The sequence below is a fragment of the Panulirus ornatus genome, chromosome 51 (assembly GCF_036320965.1).
Source record: "Panulirus ornatus isolate Po-2019 chromosome 51, ASM3632096v1, whole genome shotgun sequence".
In the NCBI taxonomy this organism is placed as follows: domain Eukaryota; kingdom Metazoa; phylum Arthropoda; class Malacostraca; order Decapoda; family Palinuridae; genus Panulirus; species Panulirus ornatus.
This window is the reverse complement of record NC_092274.1, coordinates 2,638,437-2,652,500: the sequence shown is the minus strand read 5'-3', so window position 1 is coordinate 2,652,500 and position 14,064 is coordinate 2,638,437. Positions and strand designations below refer to the sequence as shown.

Genomic DNA, 14,064 nt, shown 5'->3' with positions numbered 1-14,064 from the left:
TACACCCTGTGTTTATCCCCTAGTGTAGTGGCTGTGACCTGACCTTCTACACCCTGTGTTTATCCCCTAGTGTAGTGGCTGTGACCTGACCTTCTATACCCTGTGTTTATCCCCTAGTGTAGTGGCTGTGACCTGACCTTCTACACCCTGTGTTTATCCCCTAGTGTAGTGGCTGTGACCTGACCTTCTACACCCTGTGTTTATCCCCTAGTGTAGTGGCTGTGACCTGACCTTCTACACCCTGTGTTTATCCCCTAGTGTAGTGGCTGTGACCTGACCTTCTACACCCTGTGTTTATCCCCCTACCTATCATGTCATGAATACCCTTCCCTTACTATCCCTTCCATCACCACCCCCCTTTCCTTCACTACCCCATCACCACCCCCCATTTCCTTCTCTACCCCTCCCATCACCAACCCCCCATTTCCTTCACTACCCCTCCCATCACCACCCCCCATTTCCTTCACTACCCCGTCCCATCACCAACCCCCACATTTCCTTCACTACCCCTCCCATCACCAACCCCCCATTTCCTTCACTACCCCTCCCATCACCACCCCCCATTTCCTTCACTACCCCGTCCCATCACCCCCCCATTTTCTTCACTACCCCTCCCATCACCAACCCCCCATTTCCTTCACCATCACTCCCATCACTTACCTATGACAGTCATGGACTTGGTTTCGACGGCAGTGCGGAAGGAGGGCCCTTCACCCATCACCTCACACTTGAACATGCCGGATGTTTCCTCAGACACATCCATCAGCACCACCAGTTCATCCGTGGAGGCCTCCATCTTCACCGGTGAGGGAGGGAGAGAGGGAAGATAGATGGAGCTTCGTCAGGACGAGGAGGAATACTCCCTCATGCTACACTGTGACACGATGAATACTCCTTCATGCTACACTGTGACACGATGAATACTCCCTCATGCTACACTGTGACACGATGAATACTCCATCATGCTACACTGTGACACGATGAATACTCCTTCATGATACACTGTGACACGATGAATACTCCTTCATGCTACACTGTGACACGATGAATACTCCTTCATGCTACACTGTGACACGATGAATACTCCATCATGCTACACTGTGACACGATGAATACTCCATCATGCTACACTGTGACACGATGAATACTCCTTCATGCTACACTGTGACACGATGAATACTCCTTCATGCTACACTGTGACACGATGAATACTCCATCATGCTACACTGTGACACGATGAATACTCCTTCATGATACACTGTGACACGATGAATACTCCATCATGCTACACTGTGACACGATGAATACTCCATCATGCTACACTGTGACACGATGAATACTCCTTCATGCTACACTGTGACACGATGAATACTCCATCATGATACACTGTGACACGATGAATACTCCTTCATGATACACTGTGACACGATGAATACTCCTTCATGCTACACTGTGACACGATGAATACTCCATCATGCTACACTGTGACACGATGAATACTCCATCATGCTACACTGTGACACGATGAATACTCCTTCATGCTACACTGTGACACGATGAATACTCCATCATGCTACACTGTGACACGATGAATACTCCATCATGCTACACTGTGACAACGATGAATACTCCATCATGCTACACTGTGACACGATGAATACTCCTTCATGCTACACTGTGACACGATGAATACTCCATCATGCTACACTGTGACACGATGAATACTCCTTCATGCTACACTGTGACACGATGAATACTCCATCATGCTACACTGTGACACGATGAATACTCCTTCATGCTACACTGTGACACGATGAATACTCCTTCATGATACACTGTGACACGATGAATACTCCATCATGCTACACTGTGACACGATGAATACTCCATCATGCTACACTGTGACACGATGAATACTCCATCATGCTACACTGTGACACGATGAATACTCCATCATGCTACACTGTGACACGATGAATACTCCATCATGCTACACTGTGACACGATGAATACTCCTTCATGATACACTGTGACACGATGAATACTCCTTCATGCTACACTGTGACACGATGAATACTCCTTCATGATACACTGTGACACGATGAATACTCCTTCATGATACACTGTGACACGATGAATACTCCTTCATGATACACTGTGACACGATGAATACTCCTTCATGATACACTGTGACACGATGAATACTCCATCATGCTACACTGTGACACGATGAATACTCCTTCATGATACACTGTGACACGATGAATACTCCTTCATGATACACTGTGACACGATGAATACTCCTTCATGATACACTGTGACACGATGAATACTCCATCATGCTACACTGTGACACGATGAATACTCCTTCATGCTACACTGTGACACGATGAATACTCCATCATGATACACTGTGACACGATGAATACTCCTTCATGATACACTGTGACACGATGAATACTCCTTCATGATACACTGTGACACGATGAATACTCCATCATGCTACACTGTGACACGATGAATACTCCATCATGCTACACTGTGACACGATGAATACTCCATCATGCTACACTGTGACACGATGAATACTCCTTCATGATACACTGTGACACGATGAATACTCCATCATGCTACACTGTGACACGATGAATACTCCATCATGCTACACTGTGACACGATGAATACTCCTTCATGATACACTGTGACACGATGAATACTCCTTCATGATACACTGTGACACGATGAATACTCCTTCATGATACACTGTGACACGATGAATACTCCTTCATGATACACTGTGACACGATGAATACTCCTTCATGATACACTGTGACACGATGAATACTCCTTCATGATACACTGTGACACGATGAATACTCCTTCATGCTACACTGTGACACGATGAATACTCCTTCATGATACACTGTGACACGATGAATACTCCTTCATGCTACACTGTGACACGATGAATACTCCTTCATGATACACTGTGACACGATGAATACTCCTTCATGCTACACTGTGACACGATGAATACTCCTTCATGATACACTGTGACACGATGAATACTCCTTCATGATACACTGTGACACGATGAATACTCCTTCATGATACACTGTGACACGATGAATACTCCTTCATGATACACTGTGACACGATGAATACTCCTTCATGCTACACTGTGACACGATGAATACTCCTTCATGATACACTGTGACACGATGAATACTCCATCATGCTACACTGTGACACGATGAATACTCCTTCATGCTACACTGTGACACGATGAATACTCCTTCATGATACACTGTGACACGATGAATACTCCTTCATGATACACTGTGACACGATGAATACTCCTTCATGATACACTGTGACACGATGAATACTCCTTCATGATACACTGTGACACGATGAATACTCCTTCATGATACACTGTGACACGATGAATACTCCTTCATGATACACTGTGACACGATGAATACTCCTTCATGATACACTGTGACACGATGAATACTCCTTCATGCTACACTGTGACACGATGAATACTCCATCATGCTACACTGTGACACGATGAATACTCCTTCATGATACACTGTGACACGATGAATACTCCTTCATGATACACTGTGACACGATGAATACTCCATCATGCTACACTGTGACACGATGAATACTCCTTCATGATACACTGTGACACGATGAATACTCCATCATGCTACACTGTGACACGATGAATACTCCTTCATGATACACTGTGACACGATGAATACTCCTTCATGATACACTGTGACACGATGAATACTCCATCATGCTACACTGTGACACGATGAATACTCCTTCATGATACACTGTGACACGATGAATACTCCTTCATGCTACACTGTGACACGATGAATACTCCTTCATGCTACACTGTGACACGATGAATACTCCATCATGCTACACTGTGACACGATGAATACTCCATCATGCTACACTGTGACACGATGAATACTCCATCATGCTACACTGTGACACGATGAATACTCCTTCATGATACACTGTGACACGATGAATACTCCATCATGCTACACTGTGACACGATGAATACTCCATCATGCTACACTGTGACACGATGAATACTCCTTCATGATACACTGTGACACGATGAATACTCCTTCATGCTACACTGTGACACGATGAATACTCCATCATGCTACACTGTGACACGATGAATACTCCATCATGCTACACTGTGACACGATGAATACTCCATCATGCTACACTGTGACACGATGAATACTCCATCATGCTACACTGTGACACGATGAATACTCCATCATGCTACACTGTGACACGATGAATACTCCTTCATGCTACACTGTGACACGATGAATACTCCTTCATGCTACACTGTGACACGATGAATACTCCTTCATGATACACTGTGACACGATGAATACTCCTTCATGATACACTGTGACACGATGAATACTCCATCATGCTACACTGTGACACGATGAATACTCCTTCATGCTACACTGTGACACGATGAATACTCCTTCATGATACACTGTGACCCTAAACCCATCCCCCCTACCCCGTCAGGTTTAAACCCCAACACTTTCCAATGTACTTTCTTAATTTGGACAAAAAACTCCCAAATCACTGTAAGTGAAATTTAGAAAACACTTAACAAAATATTTTTAATTTAATTTTTTGTCTCCTTCGAAAAGGAAGAGAATTTTTGTCCCTTTGGGGACACGTTTTTTGAAAGTGCCAATGTTATCGTACACGGGCAGATAATCCCCAAAACATGTGGTTGAAATCCTTTGTCCCGGGGTGTTTATGAAATTACAGATAATACTTTTCGGTTTTAAAATTGTGTTAACTGAACTATAGACGGATCGTGGATATTTTATGAAGACTTGACTTTTGAAATGTAATCCATACAAAGATTGAATTTTGATATTAGATGTGATGGGGAAATGTAACTCAGTTAGAGTTCACATATGGTGACAATATTAGACCTTGTGAGATTCAAAGGAGCAATTTCGTGTTGATGGTTTTGTATCTAATGACTGTAACTGAGTTGGGTACATGTATTGTACTCATAACACACACACACACACACACCACACACACACACACACACACACACACACACACACACACACACACACTGAAGGAGAAAGGTAGTGAGTGGAGATGGAGCAGTGTGTGTGGTAAGAGGAGGGGAGATGTATGGATGGAGTAGTGTGCTTGTAGCGAGGGAGGAAAGCCAGGGACATCGTGTAGAGATGGAGAGATGTTCGGGTTCGTATGTGAGGAAGGAAGGAAGGAAGGAAAGGAGGAGCAGTGTGTATATGAGGAAGGAAAGAGGGCTTGTGAGAGGAGTGGTAGGCGAGGAGGGATATACAGATGTTGAGGAAGTCGTGTGTGTGTGTGTGTGTGTAGAGTATGAGAGACGAGGCTTAAGCTGAGGACAATGGAGAGAGAGAGAGAGAGAGAGAGAGAGAGAGAGAGAGAGAGAGAGAGAGAGAGAGAGAGAGAGAGAAAGGTGGTGTTGGTTTGTTGGGTGGTGTGCAAGGGGGCTGTTAAACACGGACCAGGATGGGATGCAAGAGAGATGGAAGGAACGTGTTGTGGGAGAGGAGGGGGATGAATCCTGGGGGGGGGGGGGGGCTGTAGGGAGTGGGGAGAGCTGCTGGGGAGATTGTATCGAGTAGGATGAAAGAGTGTTAGGGGAGAGAGAGAGGGAGTGTGTGTGTGTGTGTGAGAGGGACGAGTTGGGAGAGAGTGCGTGCGATGTAGGAGGGAGATGGGCCGTCGAAGGAGTGGGTTGGGTGTGTGTGTGTGGGAGAGGGACGAGTTGGGAGAGAGTGCGTGCGATGTAGGAGGAAGAGAGGCCGTCCGAGGAGTGGGTGAGTGTGGGAGAGGGACGAGTTGGGAGAGAGTGCGTGCGTGGAGGAGGAGGAAGAAGAAGTGGAGGAGGCCGCCAGTGGAGTGGGGTTTGGGTAGGAAGCAAGGACTGAGGGTGGAGTGGACGTAGGACAACGTATATACACATCTTACATTGACTTGGATGCCGGGGAAGTTGAAGGCGTGCTTCTGATCGTAGCCGGTGCCCTTGTACGTGTAGAACTGGTCCTTGCCTCGCCACCAGTTGACGGTGTACAGCCTGTGGTTGTAGCCCACCAGGCGGTAGTGGCAGACCAGAGAGACATCTTCTCCTGTACGTGGAGACTTAGGCACCACGAGGTCCGTGATCTCCACAGACTTGTCGTCGTAAGCATTCACATCATCTGGAGACAATAACAAACAAACAGACGAGAGAGATCAGTCTCTTGTTATCGTGACAGCGATGGGCAGGTTCAACACCACACACACACACACACACACACACACACACACACACACACACACACACACACACACACACACACACGCAGTACAAGAAGCATTTTAAATCGTATACAAACATTCCCGTATTTTTTTTTTCTCTCCCCTGATCCTAAACCATAAGTTTTGTGGGAAAAGCCAAAAACCATCTACCTGAACTTTGAATTTGTATTGTCTAAACATGTTCATATAATGCATATATATATATATATATATATATATATATATATATATATATATATATATATATATATATATATATTCCTATGAGTCCACGGGGGAAAATGAAACACGAAAAGTTCCCAAGTGCACTTTCGTGTAATAATCACATCATCAGGGGAGACACAAGAGAGAAATATAACAGTCAGTTGATATACATCGAAGAGACGAAGCTAGGACGCCATTTGGTAAACATGTGATATATATATATATATATATATATATATATATATATATATATATATATATATATATATATATATTGTTAGAAATTTCTACTTCAAAACTGAATTTTGAGAGAATTAATTGTTGACACTTAAGTCATATGATACACCATGTTGTTAGACATGTAGGTGTACGTGCTGTAGTGAGGTGTGTGTTATCATATTCCTGTACAACCTTTTATAACAGAAGAATGTCAGGTTGTAACTAGGTCACAGGAAAGGAAATAAGAAAGAGCGAGTTCCGATCAGCGAAGTAAAAAAATGTTTAAAACGATCGTGAATAATTTGTTTCGTGACCGATGGAATTAGGTAGTTAACTAGATGGAATGTCTAATGATGTGAGAAGAATATGGGAAGAGGTCATTATAAACGCGTATGGATACAAGACTTGTGGAGGTTGTGGTTATATGGAACGGTTGGTTAAGTTGTACACCATCACAGGAGACGGTACATGGCTGTGGGAAAGATAGACGGAAGATTAGATGGATAGATGTAGTGAGAGAAGTGATGGAAGCTGGGGATAGATGTAGTGAGAGAACAGTGATGGAAGCTGGGGATAGATGTAGAGAACAGTGATGGAAGCTGGGGATAGATGTAGAGAACAGTGATGGAAGCTGGGGATAGATGTAGTTAGAGAACAGTGATGGAAGCTGGGGATAGATGTAGAGAACAGTGATGGAAGCTAGGGGATAGATGTAGAGAACAGTGATGGAAGCTGGGGATAGATGTAGTTAGAGAACAGTGATGGAAGCTGGGGATAGATGTAGTGAGAAGTAATTATTCGTGATAGACCTGTGTGTGTGTGTGTGTGTGTGTGTGTTGACGTTTTGGAGGCTGTGAGCTGGGAGTGGCTAGGTCTTACACACAGGATATAGAAGACACTGTGTCACACAGAAATCTCCACCAACCTCCTCCTCCTCGTCCACCATGTCTCATCCACCACAACCACAACCACCATCCGTTGTTGTTGTTGTTGTTGTTGTTGTTGTTGTTGTTGTTGTTGTTGTTGTTGTTGTGGACCAGGTGTGCTCCGTTGTCGGTGACTTTTTTGATATCAATATGAGACGTAAAGATGGGGTGGGGGGGGGGGGGGTTGTAAGTGCAGTACCTAACCAGCCATTACTGACTAACTCTCTCTAACTCTCTCTCTCTCTAACCTCTCTCTTTTCCCTTCTCTCTTTTTAACTCTCTCTCTCTTCCTCTCCCCCCGGCGATCGTAAGAGAAAAAAACGTTTGTGGAGTAAAGGTCAACTGTGGGTCATGGATGGGTCATGGATGGGTCATGGATGGGGTGTGGGGTTATGGGGTTTGCCCTCCCCCCCTCCACTTCTGGGTGGAGCATTGATAATAGTTTAGATAGTAGAAAAATAGTTTTGGAAAAGATAGATAATAGATGGGAATTTGGAAGGGGAAGTTAGTGGGAAAAATAGATAGATAAATAGGGAAGTAGGTAGGAAGATGGGAAAAGGAAGAAAATAGATAGGAATGGGAAAAAATGGAGGGGTAGGCGGGAAGATAGATAAAAATAGATAGGGATGTGGGAAGGAAGATAGATAGATGGGGAAGAATTAGAAAAAAATAGATAGATAGGATAGAAAAGTAGATAGATAGGGAAGTAGGCAGTAAGATAGATAGAAGAATAGATAGATAGATAGATAGGGAAGTAGGAAGGAAGATAGATAGATAGATAGATAGATACGTTTGTCCACAAAGTTATCATGTTAATTCGCTTCGACTATTAGTGAGGGGGGGGGGGGGGGGGTCTGGGGTCTGGGTGTTTCAGAGATTGGTGTTGCATTTGTCTCGTTAATCCCCAGAGAGATTATCAGTGTGGGGATTATAGGTTTGTTGTTTACGCCTGTTTCCCCCCCAACCCCCCCCCCCCCCCCCCCCCCAAACCATCATAATTTACAGTCAGCGCAACACATCCATCACTGCTGTGAGAACTCGACTGGTGTGTTGCTGAATAGCAACACTGGTGTAGCTTGTGGTACTATGACAATCAAGGAACACTCCACTTCCGTACTTCAGTTGACTTCATTCAGTACGTACTATCAGTGTTTCAGCTGGTACAAAGTTACTGTATTTGCGTACTGTATTTAGGGGTAACTCTAGAATACAATTTCGTCCCCAGTTAATGGTCAGGTGTGTAAATTGGTCTAAGTTAATGATGATCTGTTGTGGCGAAATGTTTACTACCAACTCAAGTTTGTTGTGATCAGCGAATCAGTCATTCACACGGTGATTTCACCCTGTACGTATCTTCCAATCACACGGTAATTTCACCGTGTACGTATCTTCCAATCACACGGTAATTTCACCGTGTACGTATCTTCCAATCACACGGTAATTTCACCTTGTACGTATCTTCCAATCACACGGTAATTTCACCGTGTACGTATCTTCCAATCACACGGTAATTTCACCTTGTACGTATCTTTCAATCACACGGTAATTTCACCGTGTACGTATCTTCCAATCACACGGTATATACCCAGGAACTTATAAAAAGATGTCAGAAGGGGCGAATGTCAGCGATATGTTTACCTCAATCAGCTGTGTGGTTTTATGGACTTCGTAGTAAGATCTGATGTGTTTCATGGATTATTCGGTACTTTGTTGATAGAGAAGGTACAGAGGAGTGCACCAAAGATGATGAAGGAATTGAGAGAGAGATGAGTTGCAAGGGAAAGGTTAAGAGGTCATACATTTGCCCATAATGGAAGGAAGAAGAGTGAGGGATGACCTGCAACCTTTAAGGATTTTTTTAAACCCAAAGTAATGAAGTAAACAGTGAACACTTCTCCCAGAACTGTCGTGTGGAAATACCCACAGAACATGACATAAAGTCAAGAAGTTAACTGGTTCAAGAAATAAAAATGTGTAGCTACGTGAATTTATTACTGTGATTGAAACGACTTACAATGTGTACCAGACTTGAGTCTTGGGTGAATATAATAACAGAATCTTCATAAGAAAAATATACTTCCTTTTTTTTTCTGGGTGGGAATGCCATAGCATTCTCGCCACTATCAATATCTCCCCCTTAGATCTTCAGTGTGTGTCATGATGGCAGTAGATTAAGATCCAAATATCATAAGGTTTCTGAGGTATGTATTCTTCTCTCTTCATGACATGGATTGATCCAAATATCAAAAGATTTCTGATGTATGTATTCTTCTCACTTCATGAGAGGTGTTTCCTGCCTTCATATCTTCGTTCACATTGTGCCAACACCCCAGTAGTGGAGCGCGCGCGTGTGTGTGTGTGTGTGTCTTAACTTACGACAGGAACTCTTGGGGTGTGTGTGTGTGTGTGTGGGGAAGGTGTGCATCCTGGATGGCTGTCACGTCTCTGGTAAATTCCATCTTACGTCCTTAGGGACAGGTTGTCGAGCGGGGGACATACAACATGTGGCTGGAAATACAATAGAGGCGTCATCTGCCTGCCCAAATGAAACCGGGGTTCCCCCCTTCCCCCTTTCCCCTACGGGGAAAGGGGGGGGGGTTTTTGGCATGATGAGTGTTTTTTTCCCGCCCCCTCAGCATGCCTAGCAGGGGTGTGCATGCTGAGTGTGTACCGTCCGTCCCCTAGCAGGGTGTGCATGCTGAGTATGTACCATCCCATAGCAGTCCTAGCAGGGGGGTGTCTCCTGAGTATGTACCGTCCGTCCCCTAGCAGGGTGTGCATGCTGAGTATGTACCGCCCCATAGCAGTCCTAGCAGGGGGGGGTGTGTCTGCTGGAGTATGTACCGTCCGCCCCCCTTAGCAGTCCTAGCAGGGGGGAGGGGTTGCTGCTGGAGGTGGAAGGGGGGTTGTTTGCCCCCAGACACACGACAGAGAATTGGTTTTACAAACACCACCTTCTTACAAGGCCCTTTGCCCCAAAATTGTTTTTTTATAAAATTTCTTCCCCCCGGGGTTTTGTCAAAAAACGTGCTTTTAAAAACCTTCTTAAACGCCCCGGTTTTTGTCTCATTCGTGGGGAACACCAAACCCCTTAAAAGCCCCCGGTTTGTCACAATTCCCTGGCGTTTAACCAAACCCCCTTCTTACGCGCCCCCGGGCGTCACCTTTTGTGGCTAACAAACCCCCTTCTTACGCCCCCGTTGTCAAATTCGTGGGCTAACAAACCCCCTTCTTTAAAAGCCCCCCCGGTCGTCACAATTCGTGACTATCGTTCGTGGAAATCCACTTGGGATGTGTCGCTATTACCACCCTACCTCCACCCCACTCCACTTCGTTCGTGTGGATTTGGGGGAAAACCCCTAAGGGTTTGGTTGGGGCCCAGATTTTGTCCCGGGGGGAATGGATGGGAACGAAACAGCCACCTGGGGAGCACTGATCGCTGGAGGAAGGGGGGGCGCTGGGCTGCGCCCCCCTCGAACACAATCGTCTGTCGCCACTTTTCGTGTCCCTAATACGAAGTTTTTCTTCGTATATTACTCGTGTGTGTGTGTGTGTGTGTGTGTGTGTGTGTGTGTGTGTGTGTTCAACTTCGTCCCGTGAGGAAGTTTTAAAGAAGATTTTTACGGTGTTTTGGTAACTTATAAATTCTCTTTCCCGGCAATTGCAGATGTTTGCTTGGTATTGACATTCATATATATTGGTACGAAAGAGAGATGCGAGGGGAAAAAAAGGGACTTTAGCTAGATACAACAGTAGGAGGGAGGAGGGAGAGGACTCTTACATGACATGAGAGAGAGAGGAAAAGGGGAGAAGGAAAGAAGGGGAGAGAGAAGGGGAGAGAGAGAGAGAGAGAGAGAGAGGGCCCAACCACGCCTTGAGAAGCGAGTTGGGGGAGAAATGTCAGGTTTTACTGATTGAGGAGAGACGGTAAAGTTGCATATATTTTAATTCCTCCAACGCCGAATCAATCAGTGTCTCTCTCTGTCTCTACTCTCTCTCTCTCTCTCTCTCTCTCTCTCTCTCTCTCTCTCTCTCTCTCTCTCTCTCTCTCTCTCCTCTCTCTCTCTCTCTCTCCTCTCTCTCTCTCTCTCTCTCTCTCTCTCTCTCTCTCTCTCAAACCCAGATCTAAATCAAGTCTTTCCAACGAGCCGGGTGCGAGTGTGTGTGTGGAAGTCGGTCTGTGTTCTCAGTATATGACAGACTGGGGGTGACTGGTGGTGACTGGGGGTGACTGGTGGTGACTGGGGGTGACTGGTGGTGACTGGGGGTGACTGGTGGTGACTGGGGGTGACTGGGGGTGACTGATGATGACTGGTGGTGACTGGGGGTGACTGGTGGTGACTGGTGGTGACTGGTGGTAACTGGTGGTGACTGGGGGTGACTGGTGGTGACTGGGGGTGACTGGTGGTGACTGGTGGTGACTGGGGGTGACTGGGGGTGACTGGTGGTGACTGGTGGTGACTGGGGGTGACTGGTGGTAACTGGTGGTGACTGGTGGTGACTGGTGGTGACTGGGGGTGACTGGTGGTGACTGGGGGTGACTGGTGGTAACTGGTGGTGACTGGGGGTGACTGGTGGTAACTGGTGGTGACTGGGGGTGACTGGTGGTAACTGGTGGTGACTGGGGGTGACTGGTGGTAACTGGTGGTGACTGGGGGTGACTGGTGGTAACTGGTGGTGACTGGGGGTGACTGGTGGTAACTGGTGGTGACTGGGGGTGATGGTGGTGACTGGGGGTGACTGGTGGTAACTGGTGGTGACTGGTGGTGACTGGGGGTGACTGGTGGTAACTGGTGGTGACTGGGGGTGACTGGTGGTAGCTGGGGGTGACTGGGGGTGACTGGTGGTAACTGGTGGTGACTGGGGGTGACTGGTGGTAACTGGTGGTGACTGGTGGTGACTGGGGGTGACTGGTGGTAACTGGTGGTGACTGGGGGTGACTGGTGGTAACTGGTGGTGACTGGTGGTGACTGGTGGTGACTGGTGGTGACTGGGGGTGACTGGTGGTAACTGGTGGTGACTGGTGGTGACTGGGGGTGACTGGTGGTGACTGGTGGTGACTGGGGGTGACTGGTGGTAACTGGTGGTGACTGGGGGTGACTGGTGGTAACTGGTGGTGACTGGTGGTGACTGGGGGTGACTGGTGGTGACTGGTGGTGACTGGGGGTGACTGGTGGTAACTGGTGGTGACTGGGGGTGACTGGTGGTAACTGGTGGTGACTGGGGGTGACTGGTGGTAACTGGTGGTGACTGGGGGTGACTGGTGGTAGCTGGGGGTGACTGGGGGTGACTGGTGGTAACTGGTGGTGACTGGTGGTGACTGGTGGTGACTGGGGGTGACTGGTGGTAACTGGTGGTGACTGGGGGTGACTGGTGGTGACTGGTGGTGACTGGTGGTGACTGGTGGTGACTGGTGGTGACTGGGGGTGACTGGTGGTAACTGGTGGTGACTGGGGGTGACTGGTGGTAACTGGTGGTGACTGGGGGTGACTGGTGGTGACTGGTGGTGACTGGGGGTGACTGGTGGTAACTGGTGGTGACTGGTGGTGACTGGTGGTGACTGGTGGTGACTGGGGGTGACTGGTGGTAACTGGTGGTGACTGGTGGTGACTGGTGGTGACTGGGGGTGACTGGTGGTGACTGGTGGTGACTGGGGGTGACTGGTGGTAACTGGTGGTGACTGGTGGTGACTGGGGGTGACTGGTGGTAACTGGTGGTGACTGGGGGTGACTGGTGGTGACTGGTGGTGACTGGGGGTGACTGGTGGTGACTGGTGGTGACTGGGGGTGACTGGGGGTGACTGGTGGTAACTGGTGGTGACTGGGGGTGACTGGGGGTGATGGTGGTGACTGGGGGTGACTGGGGGTGACTGGGGGTGACTGGGGGTGACTGGGGGTGACTGGTGGTAGCTGGGGGTGACTGGGGGTGACTGGTGGTAGCTGGGGGTGACTGGGGGTGATGGTGGTGACTGGGGGTGACTGGTGGTGACTGGGGGTGACTGGTGGTAACTGGTGGTGACTGGGGGTGACTGGTGGTAACTGGTGGTGACTGGGGGTGACTGGTGGTGACTGGTGGTGACTGGTGGTGACTGGGGGTGACTGGTGGTAACTGGTGGTGACTGGTGGTGACTGGTGGTGACTGGGGGTGACTGGTGGTAACTGGTGGTGACTGGGGGTGACTGGTGGTGACTGGTGGTGACTGGGGGTGACTGGTGGTAACTGGTGGTGACTGGGGGTGACTGGTGGTAACTGGTGGTGACTGGGGGTGACTGGTGGTAACTGGTGGTGACTGGTGGTGACTGGTGGTGACTGGTGGTGACTGGTGGTGA

The 14,064-nt window shown here is 47.5% G+C and overlaps 1 protein-coding gene and 1 long non-coding RNA gene across 2 annotated transcripts in view; one reads left to right on the top strand and one right to left on the bottom strand.

Moving 5' to 3' along the window:
- Positions 1 to 14,064, top strand: part of LOC139764826 (uncharacterized) — a 735,103-nt gene that overhangs the window by 331,139 nt on the left and 389,900 nt on the right. The window lies entirely within an intron of this gene.
- The window catches only part of LOC139764823 (uncharacterized), a 399,407-nt gene that overhangs the window by 22,950 nt on the left and 362,393 nt on the right, over positions 1 to 14,064 (bottom strand). Inside the window, exons 4-5 of the mRNA XM_071691794.1 lie at positions 6,058 to 6,287; positions 661 to 796 (exon numbers count right to left, since the gene is read on the bottom strand). Coding sequence (XP_071547895.1) covers positions 661 to 796; positions 6,058 to 6,287 — 366 coding nt within the window. The remainder of the gene's footprint in view (positions 1 to 660; positions 797 to 6,057; positions 6,288 to 14,064) is intronic.